This window comes from Cyanistes caeruleus, chromosome 2 (assembly GCF_971803275.1).
Source record: "Cyanistes caeruleus chromosome 2, bCyaCae1.hap1.1, whole genome shotgun sequence".
Lineage (NCBI taxonomy): Eukaryota > Metazoa > Chordata > Aves > Passeriformes > Paridae > Cyanistes > Cyanistes caeruleus.
In genome coordinates, this window is record NC_141702.1 from 31,252,752 (window position 1) to 31,271,710 (window position 18,959).

At 39.1% G+C, this 18,959-nt stretch overlaps 2 protein-coding genes and 1 long non-coding RNA gene across 13 annotated transcripts in view; 1 reads left to right on the forward strand and 2 right to left on the reverse strand.

The window, feature by feature from the left end:
- Nucleotides 1–685: 685 nt before the first annotated feature.
- Nucleotides 686–13,386, reverse strand: CDC50A (cell division cycle 50 P4-ATPase accessory subunit A). Of its 2 annotated transcripts, none has more exons than XM_086876347.1 (8): nucleotides 13,210–13,386; nucleotides 12,322–12,715; nucleotides 6,926–7,042; nucleotides 6,183–6,290; nucleotides 5,832–5,919; nucleotides 5,219–5,362; nucleotides 3,869–4,075; nucleotides 686–2,980 (listed from the first exon to the last, which is right to left on the reverse strand). In XM_086876347.1, exons 1-8 carry the CDS (start codon nucleotides 13,338–13,340, stop codon nucleotides 2,787–2,789), a joined length of 1,383 nt encoding a protein of 460 aa, XP_086732473.1. In that variant the 5' UTR covers nucleotides 13,341–13,386; the 3' UTR covers nucleotides 686–2,786. The 2 variants fall into 2 exon arrangements, with proteins under 2 accessions (XP_086732473.1, XP_086732475.1); XM_086876349.1 differs by having other exon boundaries at nucleotides 13,057–13,357.
- Nucleotides 13,387–14,055: 669 nt separating this feature from the next.
- LOC111925802 (uncharacterized) lies at nucleotides 14,056–15,666 on the forward strand. Its single transcript, XR_015282968.1, has 3 exons — nucleotides 14,056–14,282; nucleotides 14,807–14,950; nucleotides 15,388–15,666. It is a non-coding gene; the product is annotated as an uncharacterized LOC111925802 (long non-coding RNA).
- A 1,631-nt stretch (nucleotides 15,667–17,297) lies between these two features.
- The window catches only part of FILIP1 (filamin A interacting protein 1), a 136,968-nt gene continuing 135,306 nt past the window's right edge, over nucleotides 17,298–18,959 (reverse strand). For all 10 annotated transcript variants that reach the window (XM_086876325.1, XM_086876322.1, XM_023922344.2 and 7 more), the window contains one exon: nucleotides 17,298–18,119. In XM_086876325.1, coding sequence (XP_086732451.1) covers nucleotides 18,079–18,119 — 41 coding nt within the window. In that variant the 3' untranslated portion in view covers nucleotides 17,298–18,078. The remainder of the gene's footprint in view (nucleotides 18,120–18,959) is intronic.

Sequence of the window (18,959 nt, forward strand, 5' to 3'; positions counted from 1 at the left end):
TGTTCAATACATGTATGTCTTTTATATGTAGAACATTTTGGGATACTGGAGAGGTTTTATGTTGAGCTATTGAATAAAAAAAACAACTTAAGTAATACCATACCAAGGGTAGATCACATTTTCAGTAAAGATCAGAAACCATTGTCTTGTCACAGGAACTTTGAAGATCAGATTACTCAGTGTTTATGCAATGTTCTTTGTTTTCAGCAGTTGCATTCAAAAGTAATTTCTTTTTTTTTAATTTACTCTAGGTATTTGATTTAGACTTAAGTCACCTTTTTCCACTAAAAGCACTCTTCAACTCAGTCTAACTGTTCTTTTCCCACTGCAAATAAGGCACATGAGAGAAGGATGCAGTCAGTAACATTTCCTGTCAATCCAATCCAACCAGTCATGCTCATTGCTCTATTTGCAGACGGTACTTGACCTACACTGGCATGGCCTTTCCTCCCTCAGAGATTTCTATTACAAAAAGACAAGACTTGCATCCTTCAAGGTTTGATATTCATAATTCATCCTTGAAAGATTCCAAGGATCCTCCAAGGATCTCCATTGTTATCAACATGACATCCAGACAAATGAGCATGAGTGAAGGAATAGTTTCCAAATGTGACCAATATTTTAAACTCTTACAAGTGTTTTAAGCTCCAGGGGCACACTGTCCCATGTATTTACTGCTACAGAGTCTCAGAGAACCCATTTATTTGCAACAAAAACCAGACAGCAATTCTCACCCTGGTGCACTTCATTGAGATTGAAGATATATTGGCAGCTATAGTCAGTAAAAGAAAAAGGCATTGAAAAATATTACAAGGTGAAGACAGAAAAAGACTTTTTTTTTAATTTTAAGCACAGCCCAAAAAGCAACCTTTCCCACTTGGAAAAAAATAGGAATTACGAATGAAGCAGAATATATTTGCATTTCAAGTGACAAACACAAAGTTTAAAAATCAAAACATTTTAATCAGTAATTGTGAGACATCCCCTCGCTCATTTATCTTGGACTAGCAGCTAGTCTACAGCTGAATGCCAGTTTAACATGTTCTTCAAGTTTTCGAGGGTAACTGCCCTTATTCTGTAACTCCAGAAACATGAACATAACACTAAATAAAATCTTGAAAGGTACTATTTGAAAGCCATGTTCTGCCAGGCTGTACTATGCAAATAAATTATTATATGGAGTTACAGAAAGCTAGCACACTGGAAATGCTGCCTCATTCCACAGTTTATCCAGACTTACATATTTAAACTCTTAGGCTACACAAGTAATTAAGTAAAACCAATCACGATTATGTGATAAATTAATAATTTTGTTTAAAGTTGCCTGCAGATTAAGCTATTGGACCATGCATTTTTGTAATAAATATGCAATCTCAAAAATACAACTCATTTAAAACTGCATTTCCACTTAATGATGTCTTTTTATCCAGATAAAAATAAATGTATGTTCAAAAACAAAACCAAGTATCTAACTAAATGGTTTGCAGAATTTATTAGGTCTCTTTTAATATATTCCATACTTTATCAAGCTAGTTGCATATAAAGTGATCTCCACCATATACATTACAGTTTCTGTGCATCATCTAAAAAAAAAGTCACCAAAAAGTAATACTTTATAGGGTGCAGTTAACTTTTAATTAACCTAAAGGTGAATCCTTCTGTAATTTAAGACTCTAACCTGCACATTGCATCTATCTGCAGTATTTAAATTATGTTCCACAGCAAGCTAAATCTGCATTTCAGGGAAAAATGTCACTGCCATCTAAACTTCTGAACTTTTACTTCTTTAACACCTCAAAAAATTAATGTGGTGTTCACTCCAAATAAGGAAAAAGTAAACAATTCCCTTAAAACAAAGCCTGCTCAGAATATGTATGCTTTAAAAAAATTAGGAAACTCCTCCAGTAAAAGGAATTCACCCCAGTAAAAGGAATTCACCCCAAGGTATTACTGGGAAAAAAAATCTTTTAAGTTCTTCTTGATTAATGCTTGGTGCTGCTCATAAAAAGCAAAACCAGCAAAAATTGAACTAGTATTGGATATGACTTAAAGCGAAGAAAGAAATAAATTATACCTGCAACAAGTATGTCCCAATTTAGAACAATCTTTTAAAGGGCATCACGCAGATAATTAAGAAATAGGTTTTCTGGTATTTTCACAGAATGCTCATTTACTGGCCAGGCACATATATTGTAAATATACAAAGAATCCAGAGTGCTGAAGTTTACAGAGCACTTAAAGGATTTAATATAACAGAGGTGGGACACAAGAAAAATATTTAACAACTTGTATAAATATATTAAAATCTCAGCAAGAAATGTAGGAGCCCATGCACACAAGACAGTAAATCGAAGAAAACATTTAAGACTTGACTTCTTCCAACAGCACTGACACCTGAATTCTGGAAAGTCAACAATTTACAGTATCTTATAACCATCTTTCTCCAAACAATCTAAATGTACTGAATCATACCGACATTACATAGCATGTGAACAAGCAGCAGATGCATCAAGGGAACAGGAGCTATATGCATCATGTGGCCTGCCCATTTAGATGCAAACATCAGAAAAATTGTTTCTGACATAGGCAGAGATACAATCAATTGAGCTAATTGTATACCCATAATTTTCAAGAGTTTATCCACGGTATGAGAAAGGGCAGCTTTAGGTAAAAATTATGCACCCAGTCTCAGAAATGACAGAAGCAGAGGTTTGTCTTTCAAAAACTGGGCCCATTCTGGACTGGCCTTGATGCACATGCAGTACATTTATTTTCCGAATGCAAGATTAATTGGGAATGTCTGCACTCGTGTTCCGATTGCCGTATTTGTGATGAATGAACAGCAATACCACTCCTAAGAAGAAGCATATGGACCCAACAGTGATGTAAGCAATTCCCAGGAAGGGATTTTTGCCTCCCATCCACGAGATGGTGCTTAGGATCATCCTTTTTCGTCCATCAAAACTGTGTACAGGATAATCTGAAAAGCATTTAGGAAAACAAGAAGCAAGTTTCCAAACCCAGCTTGAAAAGGTCACATGAAAAATTTTGGGTAATTTCATTCAGGTTCCAAATACTAACTGCTGCCTTTGGAACTTGAATTGCAAATATGAAACATTCAGCTGTTCTTTTTGGCTAAAACTAATCAGGGCATTGTCGGCTACTTCAAAACAAAAGCCATGTTAGGAGACACTAATCCTGAAGAAGAGTAAAATGCATGATTTTGTGGGATTATGAAAGTAGCTTTGATAAAGTGAGGGAAATAAAAGTATCAGTCCTTGTGTCTATTTTACTACAGAATTTTTCTTTATGTTCATTCTGTTTTATATGTACTCCCCAGTTTTACAGCAAAGGAAAACACTGCAGTAGCTATATAAAAAGTATTGTTACTTGCTTTTGAATTTTAAGAATTCAGTAACTATGACAATCTTCCTTCTCTAGTCTCCTGTACTTCTACCCAATATTTAGTCTCCACAAAGAATAACAGACCTTCACCTGACCTACAGCTCTGTCATTTTTGTGACCTTTAGAGTCAGTCTGCCTTTTATTACATAATGTCATTTCACCTTGAAGTTACAGCTCATAAATTCCTTGGCTACCTCTGTTCTTACCTTTTTTCCTATGCTTTTCTCAATTCCTTCACAGCACCCAACCAATCTCATTTCCCTGTCTCTATGAAGCTATTAATGCTATAAAACTAGCACAGAAGTAAAAGATGGTAGCAATCTATCTAGGTCTCAGTGCCAGCTTTCAACCACAGCTCAATACCATCGTTTTTTAGAGATGGTAAGAAGAAAGGCTAGTTCAATCTGATAGCTTGCAAATCTATGCTTCTGTAATTCAGCTAAGGCCTGCTTTCAAAGGATACTGTATGCAATATCCAAAGAGTATTTTCCAGCCTGTAAGGTAGGCTGAAAGTTATTCTTCCTTTCGATGAGACGATAGAGCTTGCGAAATGTTGGCAGAGCAGCTGTGCGCATCCACACTATGAAGTCCTCATTGATAAAGCCGTTGTTGTCAGGCTCCGAGTCCAGCATATACACTGGCTTGGGCCAGTTCACAGGTTTTGTTGTGCCTAGGATTAAACAAAAATAATAAAGTATTTCAAATACAGGACTGAGTAACACACTGGCTCATCAAAATCCATTCTAATATCACAAAAAAACACATTAACTTTTAAACAGTACAAACAGGCTGACTCAATACTATTGCAACACACTGTGCTGTTTATAAACTTTTCATTTTGCAGTTCAAATAGTTTGAATTCTATAAATAAATAACAATTCATAACAGCACTGTCCATTTGTTTAAACAATTCATGCAGGTAGAAAGTCATGTCTCAAAGCACTGCTTGGTATGTAATTCTCCATTATGATGATAGGTTCTCTGCTCACTTGGTAGAATTTGAGAACCATTTCCTGAACCATGAGCAAGTAATATTGTAATCATCATTTCAGATTATGTCCAAACACTTTTGCTACTGTTGTTGGAAATACAATTCCACATTGTATTAGGGTAAGGGATCTGCTTTTCCAAGGGTAGCCATCACACTGTAACTTAGCTGTGACTAACAAGAAACCCACAGCAGGTTAAGCCTGAACTTATTATATATCTTGCATAAACACACATGTTATTAGAGCCCTAAGAAGATTTTTTAGACATAATAGCCAAAGGAAACTTTTATTTGCCAAATTGTAGATAACCTAAAAAATGAGACACATCAGTCACTTCTAATAACAAGAAAAAAAAAAATCAATTTTTTTTGAGAACAGCACAACCTAGCCACAGAAACATTTAAATGAAAACTCTGTATGAAGAGTTTCATTTAACAACTGCACGATTTCTTTGTAAGTTAAATCCAAGCACGACAGCACTTGTACTGGTCTTGACTGCAATAAAATTAAATTTCTTTACAGTGGCTGGTATGGGACAATGCTTTGGATCTGTGCTGGGCACAGTGTTGATAAAGAGTGATGTTTCTGTAATTGCTAAGCAGTATTTGCCAGCATTAAAGCCTCTTCTGCTCCTCACCTCACCCCACCTGTGAGGAGACTGGGGGTCCAGGAGAGACTGGAAGGGGACACAGATGGACACATTTATTTAGCACATTCAGTAAAATGTGAGTGAGGCAAAACTCTGAAATCAAACCGTGTGTACAATCAAAAGGTGTTTGAAGCATTTTGCCATTTTTAAAATTTCACTTTTTTCTTTTTTTTACCTTGGAAAAGTGCAGTTAAGTTGTTTCCATCTCCTGTAGGATTCCTGAACTTTACATTTTTATCTGTCCACCATGCAATGCCTTTTTTGATCAAAGTAATCGGAGTCCTTGTGTCATTATCAATGCGGTACAACTCCAGTGTATCTAAAGACAAAATCAAATTAGAAGACCAGCTGCAGAAACTTTCATTAGACAGATGGTCTTGATAAGCACTGAAACAATTATCTCCAGGAGAAAACAAAACAAAAATAACCGGGCAAGGCATTTACTATCTGCCTGACACGATCACAAGCGGTTCTGTAAGAATCAGTGTATATGAGATAGCAGTTTATTTTACATATATGGTATCTATGTTTCTACATCACACCAGTACCAGATTCTCACAACAGGTATTTCCATCCTTTGTGTGCTATGAGATTAAATTCATTCTCCTAGCAATTTTGAAACAAGTACAAGCAGTACAAGACATTTATTTTATTATGAACAATGAAAATGTGTCAATTCAAAACAAAAACCCCCATGGTATCTTTATTTGGAATAATGTGCAACACAACAGAAAACATACACTAGATCACAGACCCATATAAATGATAACTTAGAATTGTTACCATACCATTAAACATACTGTTGGCAATAGCTCCACAAGGAGCAATGGGTTTGTCCTCATTTGTGCGGTAAGGCTCACATTCCTTACTCGGATTCTGACAGTCAGAAAGAAAAAAGGCAAATGAGTCTGTGCTAGTTTATACAGCTAACCTGGTTTTTACTGTATGATCAACATGAAATTTTATATTACTTTATAATTATTTTCAGTAACAAATTCACAAAATATCAATTCCTTAGGTTGCCTTCTGTTATGCAAAAATTCTAGTACCTCTTTACAAACTGACTTAATACTCTATGTGGTGATTTATGCAGTAGTCAGAAATGAGTAGCTCATTCACATCCAAGCATGAATACCTACAAGTAGTGAACTGTTGTCTCCATTTAGCTGGCTGTCATCTCGAGATTTCACGTAACGACGGTGGTTTTGATAGAAGTTGGAAAGTCCGTAGTACATGAATACATTGCTCTACATGAAGCAAGACAGGGAGAGATTTTCATTCACACGAACCTTTAAGAGCAATTTTAATCCCTTAAACTCTATGTTTACAGCAACACTCAAAACATAAGAATGTCAATCCTTTCTTCATACTGAGTACATAAAAGTACTATCCTAACAAGGCTGAAGTCAAACAATACATCTGTGCCAACAACGACCAGAATGATATTCAACAGCACTAATCCAAATACCTATCTTGACCAATGTAGAACCCGCAAGACTCATTTGCCTCCAATCTGCCAGAAAGCAGATTTCCAATTTCTGGTATTTCCAATTCCTGTTGAACCAAGATTTTGTGAATCATGCAGGAATAGCTGATCTACTCTCCAGCTATGTGATACATAGGTAATTCTGAATGTGTAAAACACAAGCATTCCACTTAATGTTGCACATTTCCGGATAAAAAGTGGCATTAAGAAACATCTCATCCCTGCTAATGAAAAAGGGGACACAAAAATCAGATCCAAGTTCAAAAGAAAACTAAAAATAATCCTCTAAAATAGAAAAAAAAAAAAAAAACTTAAGGGACAAAGCTTTCATTCTCAATATGAAATAGATCATATAAACCATTCCGACTTCTTCATCCTGCATTCAGGGCAGCATACCTCAAATGAATGTTCCAGTGTGAAGTTGATGGTGCATGTACAAGGGGGTGTGCTGTCCCAGGACACATTTAAGCATTTGTTGCAGGGACTAGAAGGTTCTGTTCCCGTGTAGTCAATCTGTAACAGGAAAAATAGTCATTAACTTACAATGGGAGAGTTAAGAAAAATTACTATTAAGCCAAAGAGATGTTATGACATTTATTTTGAAATTACATCTAGACACCAAGAGCACATTCAGGCCTATCTGACAATCTCAAGAAGCCTTAACCGTTCTATGATTCTGTAAACCAGTTTTTGCTTCTGACTATATGCTTGATTTCAGATGCAAACAAATTTAACAGAGGTGAAATTACTCCTGGAGCAAAACCAAACAAAACCAACAAGCCCCTACAATGGCCCAGACTCCACCCCAAACCAACCAACCAAGAAAACACACCGAAACAAAACCAGCAGACACTCCAGACAATATGATGTTTCCAACCACACTTTGACATGCAGATCTCAGTTTTCATATGCTTTCCAGAGAGATTAAACTTTTAAAAGTCTAGGTATTAAAAAAATGAATTTATTTGCATTAGAAAACTTGCTTTGTTGACCATTTTTAGCCACCTAATTAGAAGATTAAAAAAAAAAATCACTTAATGCCTGAATTGTCCTAAAACAGGAAAGATTAATGCACCAATACTGTTTTGTCAGGAATGGTAAAATAACCCGTATATGGACAAGAAAGATAATCACAGTCCACACCAATTTGAGGAACTTGACCACTTCAGCTCTTTTTCACATGTAGCTGCAGGAGTGTGGCAGAAGAAAGCTTCCATCTGCCTATAAAAGATGTAGTTCCACAATTACAAATTACCTATTTTAGAATTTAGAATCAGATTGGTGAAATATATACCTTATACTTATTGCAAAAAAAAAAGGTTTAGCAGTAGTAGCATTTACAGTACATCTATACAGTTATATGAAAGGATGCTGCAAGTGGTTTGTCCTGATTTACATCTGTAGTAAAAGGAATAAACAAGAATTAATGATTTATGATCAGTCCTAATAACTTATTTAAGGTTAGTTAAAATAAACACACAAGGTGTGTCCAGGAAAGAACTGAAGCCTATTTTCCTCTGTATCTTCTTCAGGGTCTCTCTTCCTGTGATTTCTCAAGTATCTAATAAGCTGCAACCAGTTCCCTCAGCAAGCACTTTTATTGATTGGCATTTGCTCTGCTGCCAGATTTCTGACAGACAAAACCTACACGCTAATGAGCCTAGCTGAAACTAGACAGCAATCAGAAGCTCTTAGCTGGCAGAGAGAGAGGGAGATTGAGAGGGGATCACAATCTTTGTTCTTCAGCTGAACAAGATATTAAGTTTATGCTGAGCTAGAAATAGCACTGCTGCGGCAGCCATCTCTGTTTAGCTACAACGGACAGACCCACTGCTGCTCTCAATGAACAATGCAGATCATTTGCTGAAGGCTAACTCAGGGGTGGGTGTGTTCTGCTAAAGTAAGCACTTCCTTTAGAAAGAACCTGCCAGTGTGAGAAGTTTTAGAGAAGAGTGCAGGCTAAAGACTAAGGTTGCAAAAGACCTAAAGACTCCACTTTAAAAAACGTAATTGACTAAATTCTGTGGAGCATGAAATTGATGTACATTGATGCAGGACCACGCTTTGATGCACTGTTATCAGCTGTTATCAGCTTGCATGCTATCCTGTTACAGCTTTCCTGTACAGTTACACAAGTGATTTTTTTCCTGCATCCACATTTACAGATTACGTTCAAGAGAGAGCTCATTTAAAAGGATGAAGACTTCTACATTCATCTTCAACTCTTGACAAAGTAACACGGTAACTGGAAAAGCCAAGGACTTACTATGGAGCCCACAGCAAGAACCAACCTGACCCCACAGTTCTGTCCCCTGGGATCAGCCAACATCTGACAACCTGACACAGTGAGCCCTTCCAGATTTAAGGACATTGGGTATATCCAAATTATTCCACACTAATAGTTTTTCTGGCTGTTGATGTCTGTCAGTTGACATACACCTACAGAAATAACATAACTACTGCATACACATATTCTCCAAGCTATTTATGATTTTGCAGACTTCATACCTTGTCACATTTTTATCCTACTCTGCTTGACCATTTCTTGTATAAAAGGCAATCCATAAATCTGGTCCTCTTTGCTGTTCCTCTCTGTAGATTTTACTAATTTTTCTATCATTTCTGACATGGGACTACAGGAACTGTAGTAATGATGGAGGCAACAGGAATGCACTTACTTTCAGTTCTCCATTCCTAGCCACGCCTTAAGTCGATCTGATTTTTTACCTACCATTATGCATTTCACTGCAGCAGTCACAGCACAAAGATCTCTTTTCTACACATTTAATACTGTGTATATTCCTCAAATTTTATCATATATTAATATGCTCTGTCAATGCTTCTTATTCACTCTGTATATATAAAAAAAAAACAAACACAAAAAAAAAAAAACCAACCTCCAGGAAACACAGAACTCTCTCAGCCTTTAGTAACAGGCAAAAAGAAATTTACACAGCTGATTAATTTTCCACCCAAATGAACTATTTTCATGACAGACCCAAGATAAATGACTGATTAAACCCTTTCGAAACAATGAAAAATTGCTAGAGAAAACACAACAAAACCCCAATAATTCTAGCATACTTAAGTTTTGTTTTAAAAAAACTGTTGGAAATCTTCCACATTTGAATTCAAGACATCTTATAAAGGAAATCAATGGAAGAGGTACATTTTGCTGCTTACAAACAGTTCTTGCACCTGTAAAAGAACAGCACAGTCCACAGAAATACTAATGGCTACCATACCTCATTTCAGGAGTAACTTGAATATGTATTTAGGGTCACAAATTATACATCCTCTTCAATTCCAATACACTAAGTCATACACACACATTTAAGAGACACTGCCTAGGAGGTAGAGGTAAATAACCACCTGTGCTTCCTCCCCCGCTTACATTTCTAAAAAAGCTTAGTCACTGCATATAGCTTTTGGATGTCTAGTCTCCTACAACTAAACTTACAGCTGTTTGTGAGTAACTTTTGGAGGTTACAACAAAAGCCAGCATTCTAAGCAGGAACATATGTCATCTAAGCATATATGTGATACCAGTGTCTTACACTGCACCCCTCAGTGGTGTGTTTAGAGCACAGATGTTGGTCCTAATTGGTAAAATGCTTTATCTGTGTTCTGCAGCTGCAACTATAAAGCCTTTTTTGATTTAAACTTGCTTTTTTTCGAGATTGAGCTGCCTTTAGGATGATAATCTCACTTGCAGAATGTCACTGGATAAGCACTTCATAAAACATGTATAAGGATTAGGCAACAGAACACAAGATTCCCCCTTCTGACTTACCACAGACTCCAAAGTCCCTCCTATCCTCACAAAAAGCCTAACAATTTTTGAGAATTTCAAAAGGTGAAAGAGTAAATCCATACAACAAAACAAACAAATTAAACTATTTCCAGTGCTGAATATCTTGAAATGAGAGAGGGTTGAAGGCCTGTGCCTGCCAACTGGTCTCCAATACAAATGGTTACTGCTGCTGTATATACACAACCTGACTGTGTAGGGGAGTGTGGGCTGTGCTTCCAGCTAACCAACAACTTTTGTGCCAAATGTTAGGTGGGCACAGCTGGTTTTTGGGTTCTACTGGAACTTACCAGGAGTACTTGACTGAGCTGCTTAAGCAACAACAGTACATAAAAATCCTGTATATGCATACAGCAGCAATACAGGCAAAAGAAGACACGTACATTTTTGGACTCATGAAACATGCATTTCTTGCTCCCATAGATCAATGCAGATTCAGTCATAATGGAAAAAGGATATATTTGTCCAATAATGATCTAAAACTTCGTACTGCTTCACTACAGAAATGGCTATTTTAAATGCAGTTGCCAACAAAAATCAGAATTAGCAAGGATTTTTTTTTTACTTCTCTCCGTGGAGTGTTGAAAATGTGCAATTGTATTTACCTTAAATATGCTACAACATGACAATTAAAAAATCTATGTGCACATGACAAGTTGGCCATGTTCTCTGAAGCACTTGTGCCAGTTTTCAGATATTCAGTGTAACTCCAACACTCCATATAAAAAACAACTATTTTCTAAAAAATATTCTTACACACTAATTAGGATGCTCTAAAATACTCTTCAGCTTTTGGGTTTTTCCCTTCTGCCTTTCTCCTTGACTTTAACTGTAGATCTTAACATAAAAGGAAGTAAAACTGCTTTTATTATAACCTTATTTGCATTTTAACAGAAATATGGAAATACCATTAATTTCCTAGCTCATGATTTCTTTACTAATTTGGCTTCATGATAACTTACTGCCACCAGCCAAGCTATTGTCTTAAACACTACTGATTTGAACGTGGCAACATAGTCCAGTAACTGGAGTGATTTCATCCACAAAGACTCATATCCTCCAATAAAACAACAACGAACAACCACACACCTTCTTCCCCACAATCAATCTCAGTCCTATTAGCTCACCGAAACTAATAATAGCTGTCAATTGCTTCTCAAGGCTGTCCGTCCCTAAGCCCTGCAGGTTATTTCCTTACAACACAAACCGGTTCTGTTATCAAATGGATACATCTGTGATACAGATGATTTCTGTATCTGTGTACAGATAAAGAAAACTGAAACGGTTCCGTTTGCAGCTAACACTCAGCAACTTTTCACAGCAGGAGAATGACTGATTATCAGATGTAAATGACTTGAGTTTTTTAAGTATTAACTAGAATAAACCATACTCTTCAACCTTGTTTCCAAGTTTACTCTGGACACCCTGATCTCCCACACAACACCTGCGACATTAAATTATCGGCGCAGGTAAGAATTACAGCAACACATTCACCACAGAGCTTTGTCCTGAAAATACAATTACTCTGGAACATTTGAAGATAAATAATGGACTGTCACAGGCTATCCCACGTATGATGCGCACACCTTCTGTACTGCTGAGGGGAAAAAACGTGCACTGGGCTGTGTCGGTTAAATGCTAGCAGTAACTTCCCTGGAAGTTCCTGGAAGAACTCAGAGAAGGGCTGCAGCCTATGCGGAGATGACTGTCAGCTCGGTGTCTGCTCAGGGTAATTAATGAGCGCTTTGCTGACAAGCACAGACGTTAGGCCGGATCGGATCCGCCCGGGCGCCGTGTCCGCTCCTCACAGAGCCCGCCTGGGTCCCCGCCTGGGTCCCGGCAGGCCGGGAGGGGACCGGATTTCCCCGGAGTCGCAGCCGGCCTCCGAGCAGGCGATCCCCGCTCGCCCTGCCCGGCCCGGCCTCCCCGAGCGGGCCCCGGTGCTCCCAAAGCCCCGGCCTGGGCACACCGCCCCGCGCACCTCGTACTCGCGGATGTTGTTGGAGGTGACGAAGATGCCGATGCCGATGGGGATGAAGATGAGGCCGATGATGAAGAAGGCCGGCAGCACCGTGCCCGCCGTCAGGATGGGCTGCCAAGCCGGCAGCCGCTGCTGCTTGAACGCGGTGTTGTCGGGCTTGCGGGTCTTCACGGCGCCCCCGCCGCTGCCGCCCACCGCGCCGCCGCCCGGCACACCGACGCCGCCCGAAGGGTGCCCGTCCGCCTCCTCCTTGGCGCTGTAGTTCACCGCCATGGCGCCGCCGCCGCCGCCGCGGGACACGTGACCAGGGACACCGCGCCTGCGCACTCGGCCGCGGCGGCTGAGGGAGGGGGCGCGCCGGGCGCGCGGGTGGTGACGCGGCACGGCCGCGCGCCTGGCCAAATCATGGAGTCAGTCATAGAGTCAGTCACGGAGTCGTGGAATCGTCAATATTGGAAAAGACCCGCAAAATTATCTAGTCTGACCATCCACCCGGCACTGCCACTGTGACCCCATAACCACTAAGCTGCGTCACCCAGTGCCAGATCCAGTCGCCTCTTGAGCACCTCCAGGGATGGTGACTACCGCCTTCCTGGGCAACCTATTCCAACACCTGCCCACCCTAACAGTGAATTTTTTTTCTTATATCTAATTAGAATCTCCCTTGTCTCAGCTAAGGCCATTTCCTCTTGTCCTCACTGCAGGCACGGAAGAACAGAGCACTCCCCACCTCACCTCTCTTCTCAGAGAGTTGTAGTGAGAATGATGTCCCCTCCCAAAGCCTCCTTTTCTTCAGTCCAAACACCCCCAGGTTCCTAGCTGCTCCTCATAGGATATATTCTATGTGCTGGCCAGGCAGCTCTGCTGCACTTAGGGCAGGGGTCTTACCACCGTGTGCCTGGGGTTGAGGTAAGACCTGGGCCCACAGCCTTGTTATCTCCGCTCAGTGCTCCAGGACGGTCTCCCTGCCCTTCATCCTCCCTGTTGGCATGAGGGGCAGTGCTGACCCAAGGCACCATCCTTTGGGTCAAAAACTGAAAAGTCAGCTTAGGCTTCCTGCCCTCATAAATAGGATCAGTGCCACTGTAGAGATGTAATAATGCACAAGAATTTTGAGAGCTTCTCTCAATGGAGCCTTGTGTGCCAACCACCATTTTTGGGAGCTGTTCTGCTCTGCACTCCTGCTCTGCTGTCAGGAGGCATGAGTGAATCAGTGCAGTCAGTACAGAATCACAGAGTGGGTAAGACTGGAAGACAGCACAGCAGGTCATCTAGTCCAACCCCCTGCTCAGGGTCATCCCAGAGCACATGGCACAGGACTGCATCCAGACAGTTTTTGAATATTTCCAGTCAGGGAGACTCTGCAGACTTTCTGAGAAATCTGTTCTAGTCCTCAGTCATCCACACACTACAGTTCTTCCTCATATTCAGGTGGAACTTCCTGCACATCAGTTTCTGCTTGGTGCCTCTTGTTCTGTTGCTTGGCACCACTGAGAAGAGTGTGGCTCCCTCTGACTTGACACCCAGCCTTTAAATATTTATACATAGGGATGTTGTTGTTTTCCCCTAGGAGCTAATCTGACTGCCCTAAATAGAATGACAGAATCAGTTAGGCTGGGAAAGACCTCTGAGGTCAGAGTCCAACCTTTGACTAAACACCACCATGCCAACTACACCATGGCACCGGGTACCATTTACAGTCTTTTCTTAAGCACCTTCAGGCATGAGGACTCCACCCCCACCCAGGGCCACGGGTTCCAGTGGTTAACACCCTTCCTGTGGAGGAGCAATCACCGCGTGGAACACAGAGTGGGAGTATGTACTTGTGTTAGCAGGCACTGCTCAAGCTAATGCAACATTGAAAGTCCATATTTCTTACTTCATTGGCACTTCTGCGTTAAAGTCTGTTTTGTGAGGAACTCTCTAGTCCTTCCTATGCAGTCGCTCTAAATTTACATTCAGTAAGTATCTATGTATTTACTTGATTTCAAGGAAAAAAAGTAATTAGAACTTTTTAGTTAAATAACTTTATATTCATGTAGTCTAATCTGAAGACTTTTTAGCAGGCTGTGGAAGAGTTTTTGTAAAATAAATGGTTTTTAGTTCTCTGGAGCACCGAGAGTATCAGTCAAGACCACTGGGGGGAGCACATGACTTGTGCAAATGTATTTCACTTTGGAGAAACACAAGGCCTCTTTGACAGACAGCATAGGAGATTTGGATATATATATATAAACATCTAAAATGTAAGTATTCATTTGGTGCCTAAATAATTATATGGGTTACAATAGTTTATCATATTCCTTATGGCATCTGTGCTAAAACTGTATTTCATTCCTAATTTATCTTTTCCACTATCTCGTGGACCCCAACTTTTGCTGCTATTCCTCCCAGATAAGCCCCTTGTCACTAGTACCACCCTTCTTTTTTGCAGCTGTAGTAACCTTTTAACCTTCTACAGCTATAGTAACTTTTATTCCCACAGCCTTACAGAGAATCCAGGGAGATGCAACCTAGGATCCCAAGGGAACAAGACTGCTTGTAAACCTGTGATGAGAGATGACAAGACGTTCCTCTGGCAGCAGGATAACCAAGGGGCAATATTGAAGCTGGGACCTGATGCTCTCAGGTGTGAGAGGACTGGCAAGAAAGGGCATGTTACAGTTGCCCAATTATGTTTCACAACAAGACAGAAAGAAAACTCACAGGCTGAGTTTATCTCTAGAAATCTAAGTATTTGAGATTTTTTCATGGATTGAAACTATATATAAAATATATTTTATCACTCTAATTATAATACACAGGTCTTTCAGTTCTCTTTAGGTAGTAAGATTTTTAAGGGAAAAGTAGATCCTTCACTGGTTTTCTATTGCTTAAAAGCTACTGATGTCTATAGCCTCTACATTATCTTATTGTGAAAGCAATTCCCAATTACCTCCCTTAAAATTACAGTACTTGTAGAAATTAATCACATCATTATTCTATATGAATAGATTTCTTCCTGAGTGTCCCCAAAATAGAGGTTAGTTATGTGGCTAATGCACTTTTTTTATGTATTTGTTGTAGATACACATCCAGGTTGGGTAATGTAAAAAATTGACCAGGAACATAAATGCAAGATGAAATCACCAGTCTCCTAAGTGTTGCAGTTCATGAGAAATATTTTAAAAGCCAAATTATTTCAATATACCATGCTTGTATGTATGCTTTTAACAATGCTTTATTTTGGGAAACCTAAAGACTTAATGCAAGTGCAAAACCATAAATGTTTCTCTATTTGTTTATGAATCATAAACTTACACTCGTACTGAATTTGCTTTACATTAAAATTTAGACAAGGAAAAATATTTTCTACTTTGACTGGGGCTTTTTAAATCTAGACTCAGTTTTGGAATAAGATTTTACTTGTGTCCTACTCATATTTAAAAGCTGAAGTTTATTTCAGGCATGTCACCGTCACTTTCAAATAGCCAGGAATTTCAGTCCAGCTGAGCTCAGTGTAGATCTTAACATGGATAGGTTTTGATTTCCAAGTAATGTTTTGAAAATAGAAGATCTAGGTCACTACAGTGTTCATTCTGCTGCGCAGTAAACTGAAATGTGGCACACACTAGGCTTTATTCACCTCAGCTGTATTGCTCTCTAAAAGCTGGAATTCTTCTCAGCTTGCACTAAAATATGATCTACAGACACAGCTATGTTATTGGCAAACATTGTCTGCTGTACAAAAAAAAGCCCCACTCCTTAAGAAACATGGTGTACCAACTAAGTATATGCTATATCAACGAAATTACTCTGCTGCCAGGATATGCAGCACTTAATTTTGACTTCTCAGTATGGCTATATTAGTAAACACTTCACAGTGGAGATCAACTCCAAGAAAGTTCATATAGGTCCCAGAATATCCTGCTTCTCTAGAGTGTCAGCATTTCCTGCAGAACACATACGTAAGAGGAAAAACAGCTCCCGTGGCTCCCATGAAGACCAAATTGACTATGCAGCAGTGTGATACTCCAGCTTCAAAGATGGACCAACCTAACCATCCCAGTGGGATGCTGCATTAATGCACTCTTTCTGGCATCTTGCAGCACATCTCCTGCAAGCAACACTGTTTTCCTTTCCAAAAAAAGTAATTTCTCCCAGTAGCTTCTGCAGTTAAAAATCTGCAGTATTTTAAGTATGTGCCAATAACTTAGATTAAAAATCATTGGTTATGAAATGTGAAAAAAGACCCTGCCTGGATTGCATGTAGCTTTATTTATCATTCATTCAAAAATCGTCCTTAGTATAGCTGCCACAGAACTCTCTGGATGCTATTTGAGAAGCTACAACCACCAGTGTAAAAGGGGCCCCTCTCAGCATGTGGCCAAGTGCCTGGTGTTTAGTCCAGGTACTAGTCCCGGACTAAAGATTCTGACAATGCCAGTTGAACATCTCTGCCTGTGCTGTGAAAGCTCAGGGTTGGAAACAATTAAGTCATTAAGGGCTTGGTGATTGATCCATCTCTGTATCTTAACATCTTCTTCTAAAAGAAAGATGGAGAGATTTGCATGGGCATGTAGTGACAGGACAGGGAAGAATGGTTTCAAACTGACAGTAGGTTTAGATTAGATTTTAAGAAGAAATTCTTCACTGTGAGGGTGGTGAGACACTGGAACAAAATGCCCAGAGAAGTTGTTGAACAGCTTTCCTGGAAGTGTTCAAGGCCAGGTTGGATGAGGTTTTGAGAAACCTGATCCAGTGGAAGGCATCCCTGCCCATGGCAGGGGGATTGGAACTACATGATCATTAAGGGCCTTCCAATCCAAACCACTCTATGATTCTATGGTTCAGTTTCACCCTGTACATCACTGTGACACAGTATGAGACACCAGTCAGAAAAAGGAACTTCCAAACCCATATTCTGTCCCCATAAACAAATACATAGATGAGCACTGCCAACCCTAAGAAACTGGAGTTGAAATGCAAACACTTGATTATATTTGCATAGTTGTGAAAATTTATTAGTTACAGTGTAATGAAAATCGACTTTTTTGGTACAGGCAGAAGTAAAAACATACTTTATATAGAAAAAAAATCACAGCTTTAAAAACTGACTTACATTGTTTAAAATGAGTAAATCTGGTTGTATTTCAAGGCATTGGACTTTAATACTTAATTTTATGCCAAACCATCACACAGTGCAAGAAGTATTCTGCAACAAATTCCATACAGCAGTCTTCAGAGTATTTAGTCTCACAGAATCTCATGGTGGCAAAAAAATGTACTGAATACTTTTCCATTTAAAAAGAAAACATTGCTGAAGTTACATTTTTCTTTCTTCACATACTCTCTATTACAAAAATATCAAATTGTAAATTTGACAGTGTATTCTACAAATAAATGCATAATAAGCAACAGGAATTGCAACTTTGGCACAGCTACTTTACAAAGTGTATTATAAAAATAAATTATATGGCAAATATCAAGCAAAATCAAGCAGGTGCCTTAGGCTTTGCAATTAAAAGTGAAATTCAGCTGGCAGAAAGATTGCTGCTCTCTCTCTGATTAGATACTTTTAAAATACCAGCAAAGCCATTCATTTTTAAATCTCTACCAAGAAGAAAAAATATATAAAACCTAATGGAAGCACTAAAACTTCCACAAATAATCAGTAGCACAAGTGACCCTGGTGTTGCTGGCAGAGAGCTTCTACAGTGATCCATCCACAGGCATGGAGGAGGGTAGTGCACACAGAGAGCTCTAGCGGGTGGTAACTCATCTAGAGTTCACGCGTAACTGGTGAATGATGACACTCTCTAAAAGAAAAGAGAGCAAAACATTCGGGTTTATGAAACTACAAACGCATTGCAGCTTACTTTAAAGAAGAATTACAATGGCAGTGCAAGGCATTTTTCTAAAAAAGTCTCACAAACTTACTTCACTGCTTGAAAAAACTGGTTAATGCCACAATGGGAAACTAAATTAATACCTGTCGAGGGCTCAGAGGACCTTGGCTTCCACTTCAGTGTCAAGACCATGATTTGGTTGTCCATAGGAAAAAGGAGTAATACAGTTGAATGGATTAAAGCAGAGGGACACCAAAGTTCCAGTTCCACACCCAAACTAGGTAGAGAAAGACTTGGAGTTGGGTGTCTGATATCTTGTCTAAGTAACTTCATCATAAATCTGATGGCAATTCATAAATGAGGAAGAAGTATGGGATAATTTGTCTTTTTTTTAGAAACCTATAGAAGCCTATGCTGTGTTTATTCAGTGAGTCTTCTTGAATTTTGCTATTGACTTTAATGGGGATAAATTTCAGCCACAGCGTGCAAAACTATATGTTGGCATTTTCTTTAAAAGGCTGGATTTAATTTTGCCCAGTGTGTAGTGTCAGAGGTGCCTGATCCTGATTAACCCCTGGCCTCTGCTGAAGTACTAATGGCCTGATCTTCTGTTCTTCTACCTATATATACAGCTCACAGGCAACTTTTTTAATATAAGAATAACTTTTTAATATAAGAATTTACTGTCAATTAACATTTTTCTCTAAGGTGTATTTTATGCATTTCAAATAATGTAACTGTACCAAAACTAATTAAAGCATACAGTTATACATTTTCAGAAATATTCATCTTAATTGAAATTACTTTTGT

Bases quoted from the DNA above. Each gene is read 5' to 3' on its own strand.
- CDC50A (XM_086876347.1), bottom strand. From the start codon at position 13,340: ATGGTGCCTTGGGTCAGCACTGCCCCTCATGCCAACAGGGAGGATGAA. The intron at 5,920-6,182 runs GTAGGTATTCAT...TCTGACTGTCAG, and splicing joins GAGACAACAGTTCACTACTT to AATCCGAGTAAGGAATGTGA. The intron at 4,076-5,218 runs GTAAAAAAAAGA...GTTTAATCCTAG, and splicing joins CTTAACTGCACTTTTCCAAG to GCACAACAAAACCTGTGAAC.